The sequence below is a fragment of the Salmo salar genome, chromosome 01 (genome assembly GCF_965601325.2).
Source record: "Salmo salar chromosome 01, fSalSal1, whole genome shotgun sequence".
Lineage (NCBI taxonomy): Eukaryota > Metazoa > Chordata > Actinopteri > Salmoniformes > Salmonidae > Salmo > Salmo salar.
Window position 1 is genome coordinate 33,114,132 of NC_138291.1, and position 16,452 is coordinate 33,130,583.

At 43.0% G+C, this 16,452-nt stretch overlaps 1 protein-coding gene across 6 annotated transcripts in view; it reads right to left on the reverse strand.

Annotated features, from left to right (window-relative positions):
- The window catches only part of sobpa (sine oculis binding protein homolog (Drosophila) a), a 34,076-nt gene that overhangs the window by 13,722 nt on the left and 3,902 nt on the right, over nucleotides 1-16,452 (reverse strand). For 2 of the 6 annotated variants that reach the window (XM_082973738.1, XM_014192170.3), the window contains exons 2-6: nucleotides 11,396-11,467; nucleotides 5,541-5,676; nucleotides 4,717-4,929; nucleotides 2,659-2,810; nucleotides 2,120-2,143 (exon numbers count right to left, since the gene is read on the reverse strand). In XM_082973738.1, coding sequence (XP_082829864.1) covers nucleotides 2,120-2,143; nucleotides 2,659-2,810; nucleotides 4,717-4,929; nucleotides 5,541-5,676; nucleotides 11,396-11,467 — 597 coding nt within the window. The remainder of the gene's footprint in view (nucleotides 1-2,119; nucleotides 2,144-2,658; nucleotides 2,811-4,716; nucleotides 4,930-5,540; nucleotides 5,677-11,395; nucleotides 11,468-16,452) is intronic. The other 4 variants (XM_082973737.1, XM_082973734.1, XM_082973735.1 and 1 more) reach the window with 3 other exon arrangements.

A 16,452-nucleotide genomic window follows, 5' to 3' on the forward strand; every position in this document is an offset into this window, starting at 1 on the left:
CTGTCACTGTGCAAGCCTCCATCTGGGCATCAGTGCCTGCCCAGGTGTGTGTGCTTTTCACCTGTCAAGAGGTGTGTTTCCCAAAAGGAATACCCTCACATATATATACACACACACACATACCCACAACAACAAGAAACAGACAATCATGGAGACGTCCCATCGCACAAATACACACACATACACACTCACACATTCTCAAACACATCTAGCACAAATTTACAACTTTCCACCCACCTGGGAAAACACACATCTTTGGGCCAACCCCCTCCTTCTGTCCTCTCATTAGATTACCCAGCTAACAGGAAATGTTCCTTGAACGTTCTTTTTTTGTTCATGTTTGGTTGTGGGATAACAAGCTTGTTTAAGCTTGTCAAGTAACTTATGTACTGCTGTTGTAAAAGTGATCTTCATGTCATATTACAACGATCTAGAAAGTCAGTGTTTATTTATCTGACTAACATTTATTCTGTCGGTAGGTGCGCTGATTGGTCCATCCAGGCCTCTTTGTTGTGATTTCTAATGATCATCAACCTTTACCTAAAAAAGAAATACAAAATCTAAGCCCGAAGCTATCTAGCGAGGATAGTTAGACTTTGAGAGGAAGAGAGAGCATGATATGACCATGTCTGTGAAGTGCAAGTTCAAGCTCCAGTTTCTACCCTCAAACTACTCTCTAAGTTTCCTCCTTTCCCTTTTTTTGTATTAATCGCTGTCAGCTATGAAATAATCACCTCCCTTACTAGGCTCTCCTGCTGCGACATGGGGACCTATAGGTTCCCTAACCAGGACTGAATCACAATGAGGACCGGTAACACAGTTTATCAAACACACACAAATACACATCTTATTCAGTGTGTCTTCCTTGATATTGGATCCAGATGGTAAAGTAAATTGCACAGTGCGTCAGAGCAGTGCAGGCAACCGACAGCCTGTGTATAAAAATTTGTGTCTGTTTGAGGTGATGTGACATTACTGGGGTTACGTAAAGAAGCACTTGCCTGGAGGGACCTCAGAGACAAAGACAGAGATGGAATTTTACAGGTCTCTAGAGGTGTAAGGAAAGATTCCTGAGCCATTAAAAAAGATAGACGTATTACATCAGAAATGGGCTGTAAAATACAAGCTAGGGCCTCTTCACTTGGACTTTACCCTCTCTATCTTTTACATGATGTGAGGGGAGGGCTGAGAGAGAGAGTGTGTGTCTATGTTGAATGTCTATGTGAAATTACCCAGACTAGTCATTAGATGAGCTCAAAACTGGATCAGAACTCTTCTACCCCCAGCCACCCTATCACATGGCTGAATGTTGGTATTATTCCTGGTGCACTGGATGGATGGTGTTGTGCAGTGGCAATGGAGGAAACTGAATCCTCCTCACCCGCGCTCGCCATAAGAGGAGATTGGATTACACGGACGAAGCAGCTGTAGATATTTAGCGAAACATGATGCGTCTCCACTGCCCACCCCAACGCCACCCTACTCGCTATGTCCTGGCTCCCCTTTCAGACACAAACAGACAAGATACGTTTTCAGCCATGCCATTTTTTTGTTGGAAAAACTGGAGGGTTTGGAGTTGTGGCCAATCTTGTGGGTGCATGAAAAAAGAAACATGTGGATATCACTTACACAAATGGCCTGCATGAATGTGAGAGTGTGAGACATAATATAGAGTCTGCACCACCTCAGCAGACAAGGACTTTCTGTGCTCTAGCCATGTCTGTTTTCCTAACGTGGGAATTCTGTCCCTGGATAGCTCTTCACTTTGGTCCTTACTCACTGAAATGTAATACCACTTCAGTTGTGCTTTTGTTTATATATCTACATACAGTACTCATAGAAGTGTCAAATAAACTTAGACTTTAGTGTGAACTTTCACTTTACGACTAGCAATACTTAACAAATGTGGGAGAAACCACAGTAGGTACAAGCAACTCATGCTATGAAAATTGATAGTGTGAACAGAAAAAACTGGATTCCCGTACAGTATCTTACATTATCAGACATATGTATACTTCCATTTCAACAGCCGGTAGCATACAGAGCTATGCTAAGTGATTATGTTTTGATGAAAAAAGGGAAAGGAATAAAGACATAAATAAAAACATATCATACTTACACTGTAATTCCTTACATATCCAAGCTTAGGTATAAGAAAGAAAGCAGAATGTTTAACTTCAGAAATCAGGACAAATTAAAACACTATTTACTTTATGGTCTGTCTTTGGAAAGATAAAATATTCTGATAATTGGAACCAATGCATGTTTGAAAGTCAACTGCATAGGGTATGACTGAAACCGTGTTTCTGCATATTCAATGATGAAACCACAAGCCAAGGATGGATATTGGTTTTGTGTTATTCTACTACAATGGGTACTCAAAAGAAAGGCCAAAACTCAGGGGCGAAATATCCAAAGTACCTAAGCTTCTGGGCTCCTCACCCAGCCATCTAGTGGAGATATTGTACCAAGTTGAAAGTTGGTCAATACAATTCCTAAGGATTGACAAGTGTACTACAGCATCTTAATCTGAGAAATCAGGAAGAGTGGATGTAGGGAGGAAGTGATGTATGTCAGTACATATATGTACCACATGGTCTTGTGTGCACTTGCATAATTGGTTCATTAATGAGATAGGAGTGTTAAGAAGGAGTTTACCTTGTTTCTCTTGAAGTAGGCTCTGCGGCAGGCGGCAAAGCACTTCTCACTGCAGAAGCTCTTCAGCTCAGTGCCCATGTTGAGGGAATAGCGTTTGACGCCAACCTTCTGACACCATGCGCACATGATCTGGACGTTAGACACATCCTCGTCTGGGGGACCACAAACACAAACAGACACAATGTGAGGATAACTGGATAACACTCCAGCCAACCCCCCCCCCCCACCCAAACAAACTGACAGCCACCTGTCAAATCTCATCATGTGAATGATCCGACCAACAATGCATCCTGACAGTATTCCCCTTCCAAAAGAGGACAGTGCTTCCCACAGTGCTTCCCACCCCAAGGGTTTTTTGCTGCAGTCATGAAGGCAGTTAGAGACATTCTAACTAGACAGAGATGCCCTAAGAAAACGCTGTGGACAAAAATTGTTTGTCGATTTTAAAATGCTTCAGCTGAAGTCTACCTAATTAAATTGCAGAGGGCTTCATCGGAGATTCATTAGAACATGGAAACTAAACACCCTCCATGACATCAAATGGGTCTCTCATCTTAAACAAGGGTTGCTGGGTAATTTACATTGTTTTTTAGCCCCTCAGTGTTGTACTATGTGGAGAGACTTCTTCCTGTGAGACTCACAATTATCACATTATGACTAAGTGTGTGCAAAGGTGAAAAGAAATGTGCCCATTAGTCTTTCACCTCCGCTCACTCCCTTATCACACTGTGGTGGGTACTGGGAAGGCTTTTTCCCTCTTGTTAAGCTTAATAGATCTATAGTGCAAATCTGTTTTAAAGGAAAGACATTTTCAATTAAGGGGAATAACTCCCGGGAGGCCCAAAGATAGCACCGTGGCCACAGCATGCATATTTTATGCTCCTTTATGCTCCTGCTGTATGGCCCATATTGAGAGATCTCTGTAGAGGTAGGTGTGAATGGGGGTAGAAGAGCTCCAGTTAAAAATATGAATTTATTCTTTTAGAAAATATTCCTGGGGAAGTTCCCCCTCTACATCCCTGCATTATTGCATTGTTTTAGAAAATGTATGTTCTAAAGTCCCATGGCAACCTGGCAGTAATTAAATAAAATATTTGGCAACAACAAACAAGTTGAAGTGTGGCAGATAGCCGAGCGGTTAAGAGCGTTGGGCCAGTAACCGAATGGTTGCTAGTTCGACTCTCCGAGATGACTAGGTGAAAAATCTGTCGATGTGCCATTGAGCAAGGCACTTAACCCTAATTGCTCCTGTATTTTGCTCTGGATAAGAGTGTCTGCTAAATTACTAAAATGTAAAGTGTTCATTTGAAAGCATCTAATTATTTTCATACAAAAAGGTCACTTGACGTGGTATGTTTGCATTCAGATTTTTCTGGCCTTTTTCTCGGCTCTCGTTATGCGTTTCCTTATTAAAGAACTCACATCTGCTGGGAGAGAGCCTTGTACTGTAATTATGCAGCGCCCATATTAAATACCTCTATCATCCAGTGTACCTACACCTCAAAAGCCCCTCTATTGCTCTTGCAGGGCATATGAATAATTCAAAAGGGGTACAAGTTGGATGGGCGGTGGGAGGGGGAGCGGGGGCGGTTGGTGTTGAGCTGTGAGAGATGGACCATACCATCTGTTTTTCCCCCTGTGCTGTGTGAGGTTGTGTGAGGCTGTGAGGCCGCCTCTAGGGTGATGCCATGGCACTCTCCTCTCCCCACGCAGGCTGATGAGCCTCTTGAGTATCACGGCACACTTGTGGTTCAATGAAGCCCTCTGTCCATGTACATTTCCACTGAGTTGACCAGGTGATACTGACACTTAAACAGTTGGAGGAGGGGAGCCTGGGGTGTGTGTCTATGTATTTACAGACCTTTGTTCCTCATTTATCAAGTGATTGTAAAACTGACAGTGGATTTGAGCACTGAAATGGCAGTGATTCGTTAGATTTGTACTACACTTATGTATATTTGGGATTCGATTGTAGGATCCATTCTGATAGTCCTTAAAGTGCAAGCTTAAACACATGCAGTATGTTTGTTGTTTTTAGGTGTGTGTGAAGTGTTTTACCTGCTGGTGGCTTGATCATGGGGGGTGGGATCAGTGGAACTATGATGGGCATGTTCCCATGCTCCCTGGTGCTGGGTGTGGAGGTGGACGGGGTGGTGGAGGACTCTGTCACTCCGTTCCTCAATGTCGGTGTAGAGTGGGAGCTATTGGCTTGGTTTGGGGAGACATCACTATTCTCCCCCGATCCTCCTGGGATTTTTGGTAAATAGTTTTCTGAGGGAGACAAAGTGAGTGTGCTGGTCTTTCTGGACTTGCTGTATGTAAAGCAATGGAAATGGACATCATTCATCACTTCAATGAATCCAAAGAATTATGCTTTTGACGCAAGATGGGTGTCCTTTGTGTTACCCTGGAAACCATGTTGGCAGCTTTGATTAGATAAGGCCCTATGCTTGCTCAATGCCTGATGTGAATTTCTACAATTTTATCCAACATTATAATCAGGGATCACCATGTAGAGATTCCAGAGACACTTGTTTAATCACCAATAGGAAAGCAAAGTGCAACTACACCATAATGACTGGATGATGCAACTACAGCAGATTTTGAACTGGATAGCCTGACTGAATTGCCTCATCAATCATGATAAACTACTGCCAAGTTGCAGCAGTACTTTCCCCAGCCTCTGTCCCTGACCCTGCAGAGGGAGTTTTCAACTCAGCATAGACAGTAAATGTCACATTTTGCATCACTTTTAATACCACTTGCAAAACCGTATTTTTAGATTAAGAAGTATGCTCCTGTGCACAGAAAATAGCTTTTTCAATGAATCAACAACTGCAATGACCAGATAAATAAATATCTGTCTCCATGGTTATGCTCACCTTTCAGGACAGAGATGTGTTGTTGTGCCTCTCCATCTGGGTAGTTCCGTATGTCGATGTTGTCCTGGTCTCTCAGGTCCACCTTGTCATAGCCATACCAGCCAAGCAGCTCATTCATGGTGTTCTCTGCAAAACTCTGCAAGACAAGAGACACAATATTTGCCATTAGGATTAACAAGCATGAACCCCGTTTCACTATTACATCACAGTGTAATGAGGGGAGCAATGAGGGATAAAAGGGGTTGTTTGCATATGAACAAGGTTTCCCCCCCCAAAACACACAATAAAGGAAATGCTTGTTATATGAAACAAAGCTACATGTTTTTTGAATGGGTTGCTCCAATTTCCTGCAATAATGCTTAATATATTCACAGTAGCAATTATTCACTGATGGCAGAATCCTAACTAGAGATACATGCACACGTACTAGATCAGGACAACTTGACAGCTGACTTATCCCAGACTGGTTTGATCAAGGCCTCGATTTACCAGCACACAATCTAATATAGCTTTTTACAGTTGATTTCCAGAAGCAATCCACATGAGTAGCATGTAACAAGTCTATACTGATCACAGCACAACAATTCCACATTGTCTACGTATCATACGTTATACAGAATTCCCAACCCATTAAACCATGACTGAGCACGACCACAGAGTTATTTTCACTGCACTTCCACTGCAAATCTACACAGGCAGTAATATCCAGTCAACCCCACCTCACATCCTTACATGTAAGGAGCACAATAGTGTTATTCTATTAAGACAGAACCCTCTGCCCCTCATACATTAAACCTGAAAATCTCAAGACACTCTCATAGTAGCACCAGAATTGTATGTAGACAGAGTTTGGTCATCTTTAGTGGTGCTACTATATGTTCATGTTGTAATTCTAACAGTTCAATTAGCTATCTAATTAGTGAATGTTAGGCTACCCAGGAAGCATTAACATGGCTGCCATAGCATTATGTGATGTCATGTAAATGACATAAATACAGCTTTTTGCCTGCAATTTCAATGGACAATCTCTCTCTCTCTCGCGCTCTCTCTCTCAATAAATCCAAGATGGCGTAGCAGTCAGACATCTTTGTCTTTGTCTTGTCCCATGTACATATCTTTTTATATCTTTTACTTTTTCTTCGCATTCTTTTTAATATTTTTCCTAAACCTCAACTTCTAAATACTCTCCTGCAACCCGCCTCACCCAATGTGGTGTGGATCTGTTTTTTTTCCTAAAGTATTTCTACTTACATCAGAACTGGAACTCCTCAACTGAAGCTAGCTAGCTAACAAAAAAATGCATGAAATGAAATGTATGCATTCACTACTGTAAGTCGCTCTGGATAAGAGCGTCTGCTAAATGACTAAAATGTAAAATGTAAATGTAGCTACCAGCTATCAGTCAGCTAACCACTGCTAGCGGTCATCAGCTAACCTTTAGCTTGGAAAGCTCTCACCAGTTCGAACAACGCGTTTCAAACCAGAGCATACCGGACCTATTTTTCTTTCCATATCCCCGGATTCCTACCGCAAACTCTGAACCTTTTCATCTGGACCATGGCAGCTAGCTAAGCGCAACCCGGGTTGACAACTCCTGGCTAACGTTTCTGTCCCGGAGCAAGCACCAATTAGCCTGCAGCTAGTCCATGCTATGCCCATCTCCCGGTGAGGGCTCCTGGGCTACTCCTGAAGCTCACTCCTCGGCTACAATATCCGAACCCCTTCTACTGCCGGTACGGGGTACGGAACCCCGCCGATCCTTCACGACTGGAATACCGACATAATCTGCCCGAGGATTCCAACAGACCCCCCAGGCGCGACGTCCCCTGAAGGCCCATTCTGCTAACCGCGGCCTGCTATCTATCTAGAGCATATTGGACTGTTAGCTGATCCATCGGCCAGTTTCTTGGACCCCTCTGCTACTTGGAACCCTACAAATTCCATGACTGGTCTACCGACGTCACCGCACGAAGAGGCAAAAACAGACTTTCCCCCATCGCGATGTCCCTCTAAGGCAATCTGCTAATTTGCTAGCCCCGGCCTGCTAACTACTAGCTTGCTAATCCCCGGCCTGCTAACTGCTAGCTTGCTAGCCCCGGCTTGCTAACTGTCTGAATCGCAGTGTCCCAAGCCAGCCCAACCACTCACTGGACGCATACGATTCACTTGGCTGTGCATGCTTCTCCCTAATATCAACATGCCTTGTCCATTACTGTCCTGGTTAGTGATTACTGTCTTATTTCACTGTAGAGCCTCTAGCCCTGCTCAATATACCTTAACCAACCAGGTTGTTCCACCTCCCACATATGCGATGACATCACCTGGTTTAAACGTCTCAAGAGACTATATCTCTCTCATCATTACTCAATGCCTAGGTTTACCTCCAATGTACTCTCTTCCTACCATACCTTTGTCTGTACATTATGCCTTGAATCTATGCTATCGGGCCCAGAAACCTGCTCCTTTTACTCTCTGTTCCGAACGTGCTAGACGGCCAGTTCTTATAGCCTTTAGCCGTACCCTTATCCTCCCTCTCCTCTGTTCCTCTGGTGATGTAGAGGTTAATCCAGGACCTGCAGTGCCTAGCTCCACTCCTACTCCCCAGGTGCTCTCATTTGTTGACTTCTGTAACCGTAAAAGCCTTGGTTTCATGCATGTTAACATTAGAAGCCTACTCCCTAAGTTTGCTTTATTCACTGCTTTAGCACATTCTGCCAACCCAGATGTCTTAGCCGTGTCTGAATCCTGGCTTAGGAAAACCCTGAAATTTCCACCCCTAATTATAACATTTTCCGCCAAAATAGAACTGCCAAAGGGGGCGGCGTTGCAATCTACTGCAGAGATAGCCTGCAGAGTTCTGTCTTACTATCCAGGTCTGTAGCAAAACAATTCGAGCTTCTACTTCTAAAAATTCACCTTTCCAGAAACAAGTCTCTCACCGTTGCCGCTTGCTATAGACCACCCTCTGCCCCCAGCTGTGCCCTGGACACCATATGTGAATTGATTGCCCCCATCTATCTTCTGAGCTCGTGCTACTAGGTGACCTAAACTGGGACATGCTTAACACCCCGGCCATCCTACAATCTAAGCTTGATGCCCTCAATCTCACACAAATGATCAATGAACCTACCAGGTACAACCCCAAATCCGTAAACACGGGCACCCTCAGATATCATCCTAACTACCTCGCCCTCCAAATACACCTCTGCTGTTTTCAACCAAGATCTCAGCGATCACTGCCTCATTGCCTGCATCCGTAATGGGTCTGCGGTCAAACGGCCACCCCTCATCACTGTCAAAAGCTCCCTAAAACACTTCAGCGAACAGGCCTTTCTAATCTACCTGGCCGGGGTATCCTGGAATGACATTGACCTCATGCCGTCAGTAGAGGATGCCTGGTTATTCTTTAAAAGTGCCTTCCTCACCATCTTAAATAAGCATGCTCAATTCAAAAAATGTAGAACCCGGAATAGATATGGCCCTTGGTTCACTCCAGACCTGTCTGCCCTTGACCAGCACAAAAACATCCTGTGGCGTACTGCATTAGCATCAAATAGCCCCCGTGATATGCAACTTTTCAGGGAAGTTACAAACCAATATACACAGGCAGTTAGGAAAGCTAAGGGTAGCTTTTTCAAACAGAAATTTGCATCCTGTAGTACAAACTCAAAAAAGTTCTGGGACACTGTAAAGTCCATGGAGAATAAGAGCACCTCCTCCCAGCTGCCCACTGCACTGAGGTTAGGAAACACTGTCACTACTGATAAATCCACAATAATTGAGAATTTCAAGAAGCATTTTTCTACAGCTGGCCATACTTTCCACCTGGCTACCCCTACCCCGGTCAACAGCCCTGCGCTGCCCACAGCAACTCGGCCAAACCTCCCCCACTTCTCCTTCACCCAAATCCAGATAGCTGATGTTCTGAAAGAGCTGCAAAATCTGGACCCCTACAAATCAGCCGGGCTAGACAATCTGGACCATCTCTTTCTAAAATTATCTGCCGAAATTGTTGCAACCCCTATTACTAGCCTGTTCAACCTCTCTTTTGTATCGTCTGAGATTCCCATAGATTGGAAAGCTGCTGCGGTCATCCCCCTCTTCAAAGGGGGAGACACTCTAGACCCAAACTGCTACAGACCTATATCTATTCTACCCTGCCTTTCTAGGGTCTTTGAAAGCCAAGTTAACAAATAGATTACCGACCATTTCGAATCTCACCGTACCTTCTCCGCTATGCAATCTGGTTTCAGAGCTGGTGCACCTCAGCCATGCTCAAGGTCCTAAACGATATCATAACCACCATCAATAAGAGACATTACTGTGCAGCCGTATTCATCGACCTGGCTAAGGCTTTCGACTCTGTCAATCACAACATTCTTATTTGGCAGACTCAACAGCCTTGGTTTCTCAAAGGATTGCCTCGCTTGGTTCACCAACTACTTCTCCTAGAGAGTTCAGTATGTCAAATCGGAGGGCCTGTTGTCCGGACCTCTGGCAGTCTCTATGCGGGTGCCACAGGGTTCAATTCACGGGCAGACTCTCTTCTCTGTATACGTCAATGATGTCGCTCTCGCTGCTGGTGATTATTTGATCCACCTCTACGCAGACGACCCCATTCTGTATACCTCTGGCCCTTCGTTGGACACTGTGTTAACTAACCTCCAGATGAACTTCAATGCCATACAACTCTCCTTCCGTGGCCTCCAACTGCTCTTAAATGCAAGTAAAACTAAATGCATGCTCTTCAACTGTTCGCTGCCCGCACCTGCCCGCCCATCCAGCATCACTACTCTGGACGGTTCTGAATATGTGGACAACAACAAATAACTAGGTGTCTGGTTAGACTGTAAACTCTCCTTCCAGACTCACATTAAACATCTCCAATCCAGAATTAAATCTAGAATCGGGTTCCTATTTCGCAACAAAGCATCCTTCACTCATGCTGCCAAACATACCCTGGTAAAACTGACCATCCTACCGATCCTCGACTTCGGCGATGTCATTTACAAAATAGCCTCCAACACTCTACTCAACAAATTGGATGCAGTCTATCACAGTGCCATCCGTTTTGTCACCAAAGCCCCATATACTACCCACCACTGCGAACTGTATGCTCTCGTTGGCTGGCCCTCGCTTCATACTCGTCGCCAAACCCACTGGCTCCAGGTCATCTATAAGTCTCTGCTAGGTAAAGTCCCACCTTATCTCAGCTCACTGGTCACCATAGCAGCACCCACCCGTAGCACGCGCTCCAGCAGGTATATCTCACTGGTCACCCCCGAAGCCAATTCTTCCTTTGGCCACCTCTCCTTACAGTTCTCTGCTGCCAATGACTGGAACGAACTGCAAAAATCTCTGAAGCTGGAGACTCTTACCTCCCTCACTAGCTTTAAGCACCAGCTGTCAGAGCAGCTCACAGATCACTGCACCTGTACATAGCTCATCTGTAAATAGCCCATCCAATCTACCTCATCCCCATACTGTATTTATTTATTTATCTTGCTCCTTTGCACCCCAGTATCTCTACTTGCACATTCATCTTCTGCACACCCTACCATTCCAGTGTTTAATTGCTATATTGTAATTACTTCGCCACCATTTATTTTTTGCCTTACCTCTCTCATCCTACTTCATTTGCACATGCTGTATATAGATTTTTCTACTGTATTTTTGACTGTATGTTTGTTTATTCCATGTGTAATTCTGTGTTGTTGTATGTGTCGAACTGTTTTGCTTTATCTTGGCCAGGTCGCAGTTGCAAATGAGAACTTGTTCTCAACTAGCCTACCTGGTTAAATAAAGGTGAAAAAAAATACATATCACTATTGTCTCGCACGGACAAGGGGGCTCACCATGGAGTAGGGCGGGTTGCCATGGAGATCACCCGCCTTGCCTGCCCATGGGTGGGCCCGCTCAGCCCGAACCTGATGAGACACGAGTCATTTCATTACATTCTGGCATTGAACTGTCAATCAAATAGTACTCAATCAAGCATTTAATTGTCAATTACGGGCTGCCCTGTCAATACCACTGGATCAGGGAGGTAATTTCATTACATGAAAGCGTAATCAACATCAGTTATAACATCAGCTCGGAATCAAAAACTGTAGATGTGGAATCACAAGGCATGACATACAAGTAACATTTAGCCAAAGAAAAAAGGCAATGTTTTAGAAATACAAGCACTGAAAAACGTATATCTTACACCAAGAACAGACTGAGACAATACTAGGCTAGCTGCTTCACATGCCGATCATGTATATATTCATACCATATCTACTAAAGCGAACATCATGTCAAATCAATAATAATTTTGTTTTCATTATGACATTTGTAATCTATGCCCTAACCGATGAATTGCTTTTCAAAAGTTGCCTAAGCATCCATTGATATTACTGCCAGTCTTTAGCAGGGATGACTGGACCCTTAAGTGAGGTTATTCATTACAATCAGTTGGTCCAACACATTCGTTCAGGGTGAGGTGAGTTACCCCAACATCAATTCGGAGTGCAGCTGCACGAAACCCGATGGTAATGCCTGTGGTAAATTTGGGTTGACTTTGAATATCCCTATGGGGCTAGTTAGGGACCATCCGTAAATTACACAATGTACATGGGACAATATGTTCAAATTCCAATAGCTCCAAATTTCAATGACTTAATCACCCCCCCAGGACTGAGTTTGGGAAACCCGGTCTTAATATACCAAATCTAAAATTAGGCAAAATCAGCCGTCCTTTAAAAAAATGTTTGCCTTCAGCCCCTCTAGAGCAGTTGAATATTCCAATCACTAGGTGTCACTAAGGATGCTGAGAGGCATATCCACCACTTCACTGAGACTTCTTAGTCACTACACTCACAACAACATAACATAAAAAGACACAACGTCTGAGTTTCATCACCAGTCAATATCAATACTTATGGAGATCAAAAGATATAAACACATGAATAGTTAGTGAAAACAAAATCTAAGACATCATGACATCAAACACAAAAGGTCAATTGAAGTTTGCCTGAGACAGGTTCAATGAAAGAGTTTGTAGTCCCTACTATTGTCTCGGTTTGATTCTGCTGCGCTACTTCTTTCAACAACTTCTGAGGTTTTTACATGTTACAGAAGAATGTTGACTCTTGCTTGCCCATTGACTAAGTGCTTGTTTGACTCAGATGTGACTGGATCACATTACTCAAACAAAATGAAAGGGTGTAAAGCCAGCAACGGTCATCTGTCTGTCTCTCTCCGTCTTCAAGAAGGTTTGCCCTCGTCTTTGCTCCCTGTCCCCTCTGTCACCCTGCCACTTCCAGAAAGAGGGAGTGGTAAAGTGAGTGGAACCCAATCTGTTTGGCAGGTCATGAAAGCAGCACACAGGCTTGATGAGGAGGGAGGCAGTGCTATGGTGCTGTCTGGTCACTGATAGTCAACTGTTTATTGCAAATGTGCAAACTCTCTGGACTGGACTAAACCTCTTCTATGGCAATACAATTTGTCAGGCTTGTCCTACAGAGTGTCCTTCAATCCTGGTCCTACAGGACTTTGTTCCAGCCCAGGACTAACACACCTGATTCAACTAACCATCAACCTCTTAATCAGTTGAATCAACAGAGATCAAAAGTGATCAATGTAGAAACAGAAGTATGAACAAACTTTAATATAAGAAATGGTCGCAAAATACCACCATTCAACCCCAATCACAGCTCTGCAAAACACTGACTTGCTGCCAATGTTCAACTTTGGAACAGAAAAAACTTTAGCAGTTTAGAATAATGATATTATTTTTATACAAAAGCTTGTTTCCTTCAGTTAGCAAGGGGTGCAAGGTAGGGGCGATCAGGGGGAATCCGATACCTTGGGCAGAAACCAGAGTAGGTCACAGTACACCATAATAAAAGTCTCATTGAGTGGGCCCTCCTTCAGACTCTCCTAGCCCAGACTTTCTCCCACTGCTCCGATTTCATTTCCCCCTACCTTCCTTGATATCTGATCCTGTGCAGACGCTCAGGTTTCAGTTTTTACAGCTTAGGCAGCCTATTGCTGTATACATTCCTTTCTCCCCTGCTCTTACTCTGCACTATCCCCTATCCCACCAAGTATCTCCTTGATTACTTACTGTGGCTTATTTTACCATGGTGCACATTAAAGCGGCACAAGATGAAGGAAACACTGTTGGATTTTCTGAGGTATGATCTCTCACAAGGGCACATTGTGTGGTGTTTTTTTTTTCATTCTTGCTTTTTCAAGCAGAAGAGAGAGGAGGGAGAAAAATGTTTAAAGTAGCAAACAGGCCTTCAGTTTATGGTTAAGGGAGAGAGTTAAACTGTAGCATGTTTGGCAGAGAATGTTTAAGATAGAGGCTTTTGAGATAAATACTGTATCTTACGGAAACATGGAACTAGGGCTACTTTTTCATCTGTATCCGCTAGTCTTATTGGTCTTTGTTTAGCAGTAACAATTTTGTCACACTGTGACATACAGTGCCTTCAGAAAGTATTCACACCCTCTTGACTTTTTCCACATTGTGTTGTGTTACTGTCTGAATTTAAAATGTATTACATTGAGATATTGTGACACTGGCCTATACACAATACCCCATAAGGTCAAAATGGAATTATATATACTGTACCAGTCAAAAGTTTGGACACACGTACTCATTCAACGGTTTTTTTTTTTTTTTTTTACTATTTTCTACATTGTAGAATAATATTGAAGACATCAAAACTATGAAATAACACATATGGAATCATGTAGTAACCATATTTTAGATTCTTCAAAGTAGCCACCCTTTGCCTTGATGACAGCTTTGCACACAGCTTGGCATTCTCTTAACCAGCTTCACCTGGAATGATTTTCCAACAGTCTTGAAGGAGTTCCCACATATGCTGAGCACTTGTTGGCTGCTTTTCCTTCACTCTGTGGTCCAACTCATCCCAAACCATCTCAATTGGGTTGAGGTCAGGGGATTGTGGAGGCCAGGTCATCTGATGCAGCACTCCATCACTCTCCTTCTTGGTCAAATAGCCCTTACACAGCCTGAAGGTGTTGGATCATTGTACTGTTGAAAAACAAATGATAGTCCCACTAAGCTCAAACCAGATGAGATGGAGTATTGCTGCAGAATGCTGTGGTAGCCATGCTGGTGAAGTGTGCCTTGAATTCTAAATAAATCACAGACAGTGTCACCAGCAAAGCGCCCCCACACCATCACACCTCCTCCTCCATGCTTCACAGTGGGAACCACACATGCAGAGTTCATCCATTCATCTACTCTGCGTGGTTGTAACCAAAAATCTCAAATTTGGATTCATCCGACCAAAGGACTGATTTCCACCGGTCTCATGTCCATTGCTCGTGTTTCTTGGCACAAGCAAGTCTCTTCTTATTATTGGTGTTCTTTAGTAGTGGTTTCTTTGCAGCAATTCGACCATGAAGGCCTGATTCACGCAGTCTCCTCTGAACAGTTGATTTTGAGATGTGTCTGTGACTTGAACTCTGTGAAGCAGTTATTTGGCCTGCCATTTCTGAGGCTGGTAACTCTAATGAACTTATCCTCTGCAGCAGAGGTAACTCTGGGTCTTCTTTTCCTGTGGCGGTCCTCATGAGAGCTAGTTACATCATAGTGCTTGGTGGTTTTTGCGACTGCACTTGAAGAAACTTTCAAAGTTCTTGAAATGTTCCGCATTGACTGACCTTGATGTCTTAAAGTAATGATGGGACTGTTATTTCTCTTTGCTTATTTGAGCTGTTCTTGACATAATATGGACTCAACTTTTAACAAGGCACACCTGTTAATTGAAATGCATTCCAGGTGACTACCTCATGAAGCTGGTTGAGAGAATGCCAAGAGTGTGCAAAGCTATCATCAAGGCAAAGGGTGGCTACTTTGAAGAATCTCAAATATAAAATAAATACAAATTGTTTAACACTTTTTTGGTTACTACATGATTCCATACGTGTTTCATATTGTTGATGTCTTCACTATTATTCTACAATGTAGAAAATAGTAAAAAATGAATAAAAACCCTTGAATAAATGAGTAGCTGTGTCCAGACTTTTGACTGGTACTGTATACAGTATATATATATATTTTTTTAAATTAAATAATAAAACTTGAAAAGCTGAAATGTCTTGAGTCAATAAGTATTCAGCCCCTTCGTTATGGCAAGCCGGAATAAGTTCAGGAGTAAAAATGTGCTTAACAAGTCACATAATAAGTTGCATGGACTCACTCTGTGTGCAGTAATAGTGTTTAACATGATATTTGAATAACTACCTCATCTCTGTACCACACATACAATTATCTGTAAGGTCCCTCAATCGAGCAGTGAATTTCAAACACAGATTCAACCACAAAGACCAGTGAGGTTTTCCGATGCCTCGCAAGAAGGGTATTGGTAGATGGGTAAAAATGTAAAAACAGACATTGAATATCCCTTTGAGCATGGTGAAGTTATTCATTACACATTGGATAGTGTATTATTTTTATTTCACCTTTATTTAACCAGGTAGGCCAGTTGAGAACAAGTTCTCATTTACAACTGCGACCTGGCCAAGATAAAGCAAAGCGGTGCGACAAAAACAACAACACAGAGTTACACATGGGATAAACAAACGTACAGTCAATAACACAATAGAAAAATCTATGTACAGTGTGTGCAAATGTAGTAAGGTTAGGGAGGTAAGGCAATAAATAGGCCATAGTGGCGAAATAATTACAATTTAGCATTAACACTGGAGTGAAAGATGTGCAGATGATAATGTGCAAGTAGAGATACTGGGGTGCAAAAGAGCAACAACAACAAAAAATAACAACATAGGGATGAGGTAGTTGGGTGGCTCTGACTGCTCTGTCTTCTCTGACAGCTGATGCTTAAAGTTAGTGAGGGAGATATAAGTCTCCAGCTTCAGTGATTTT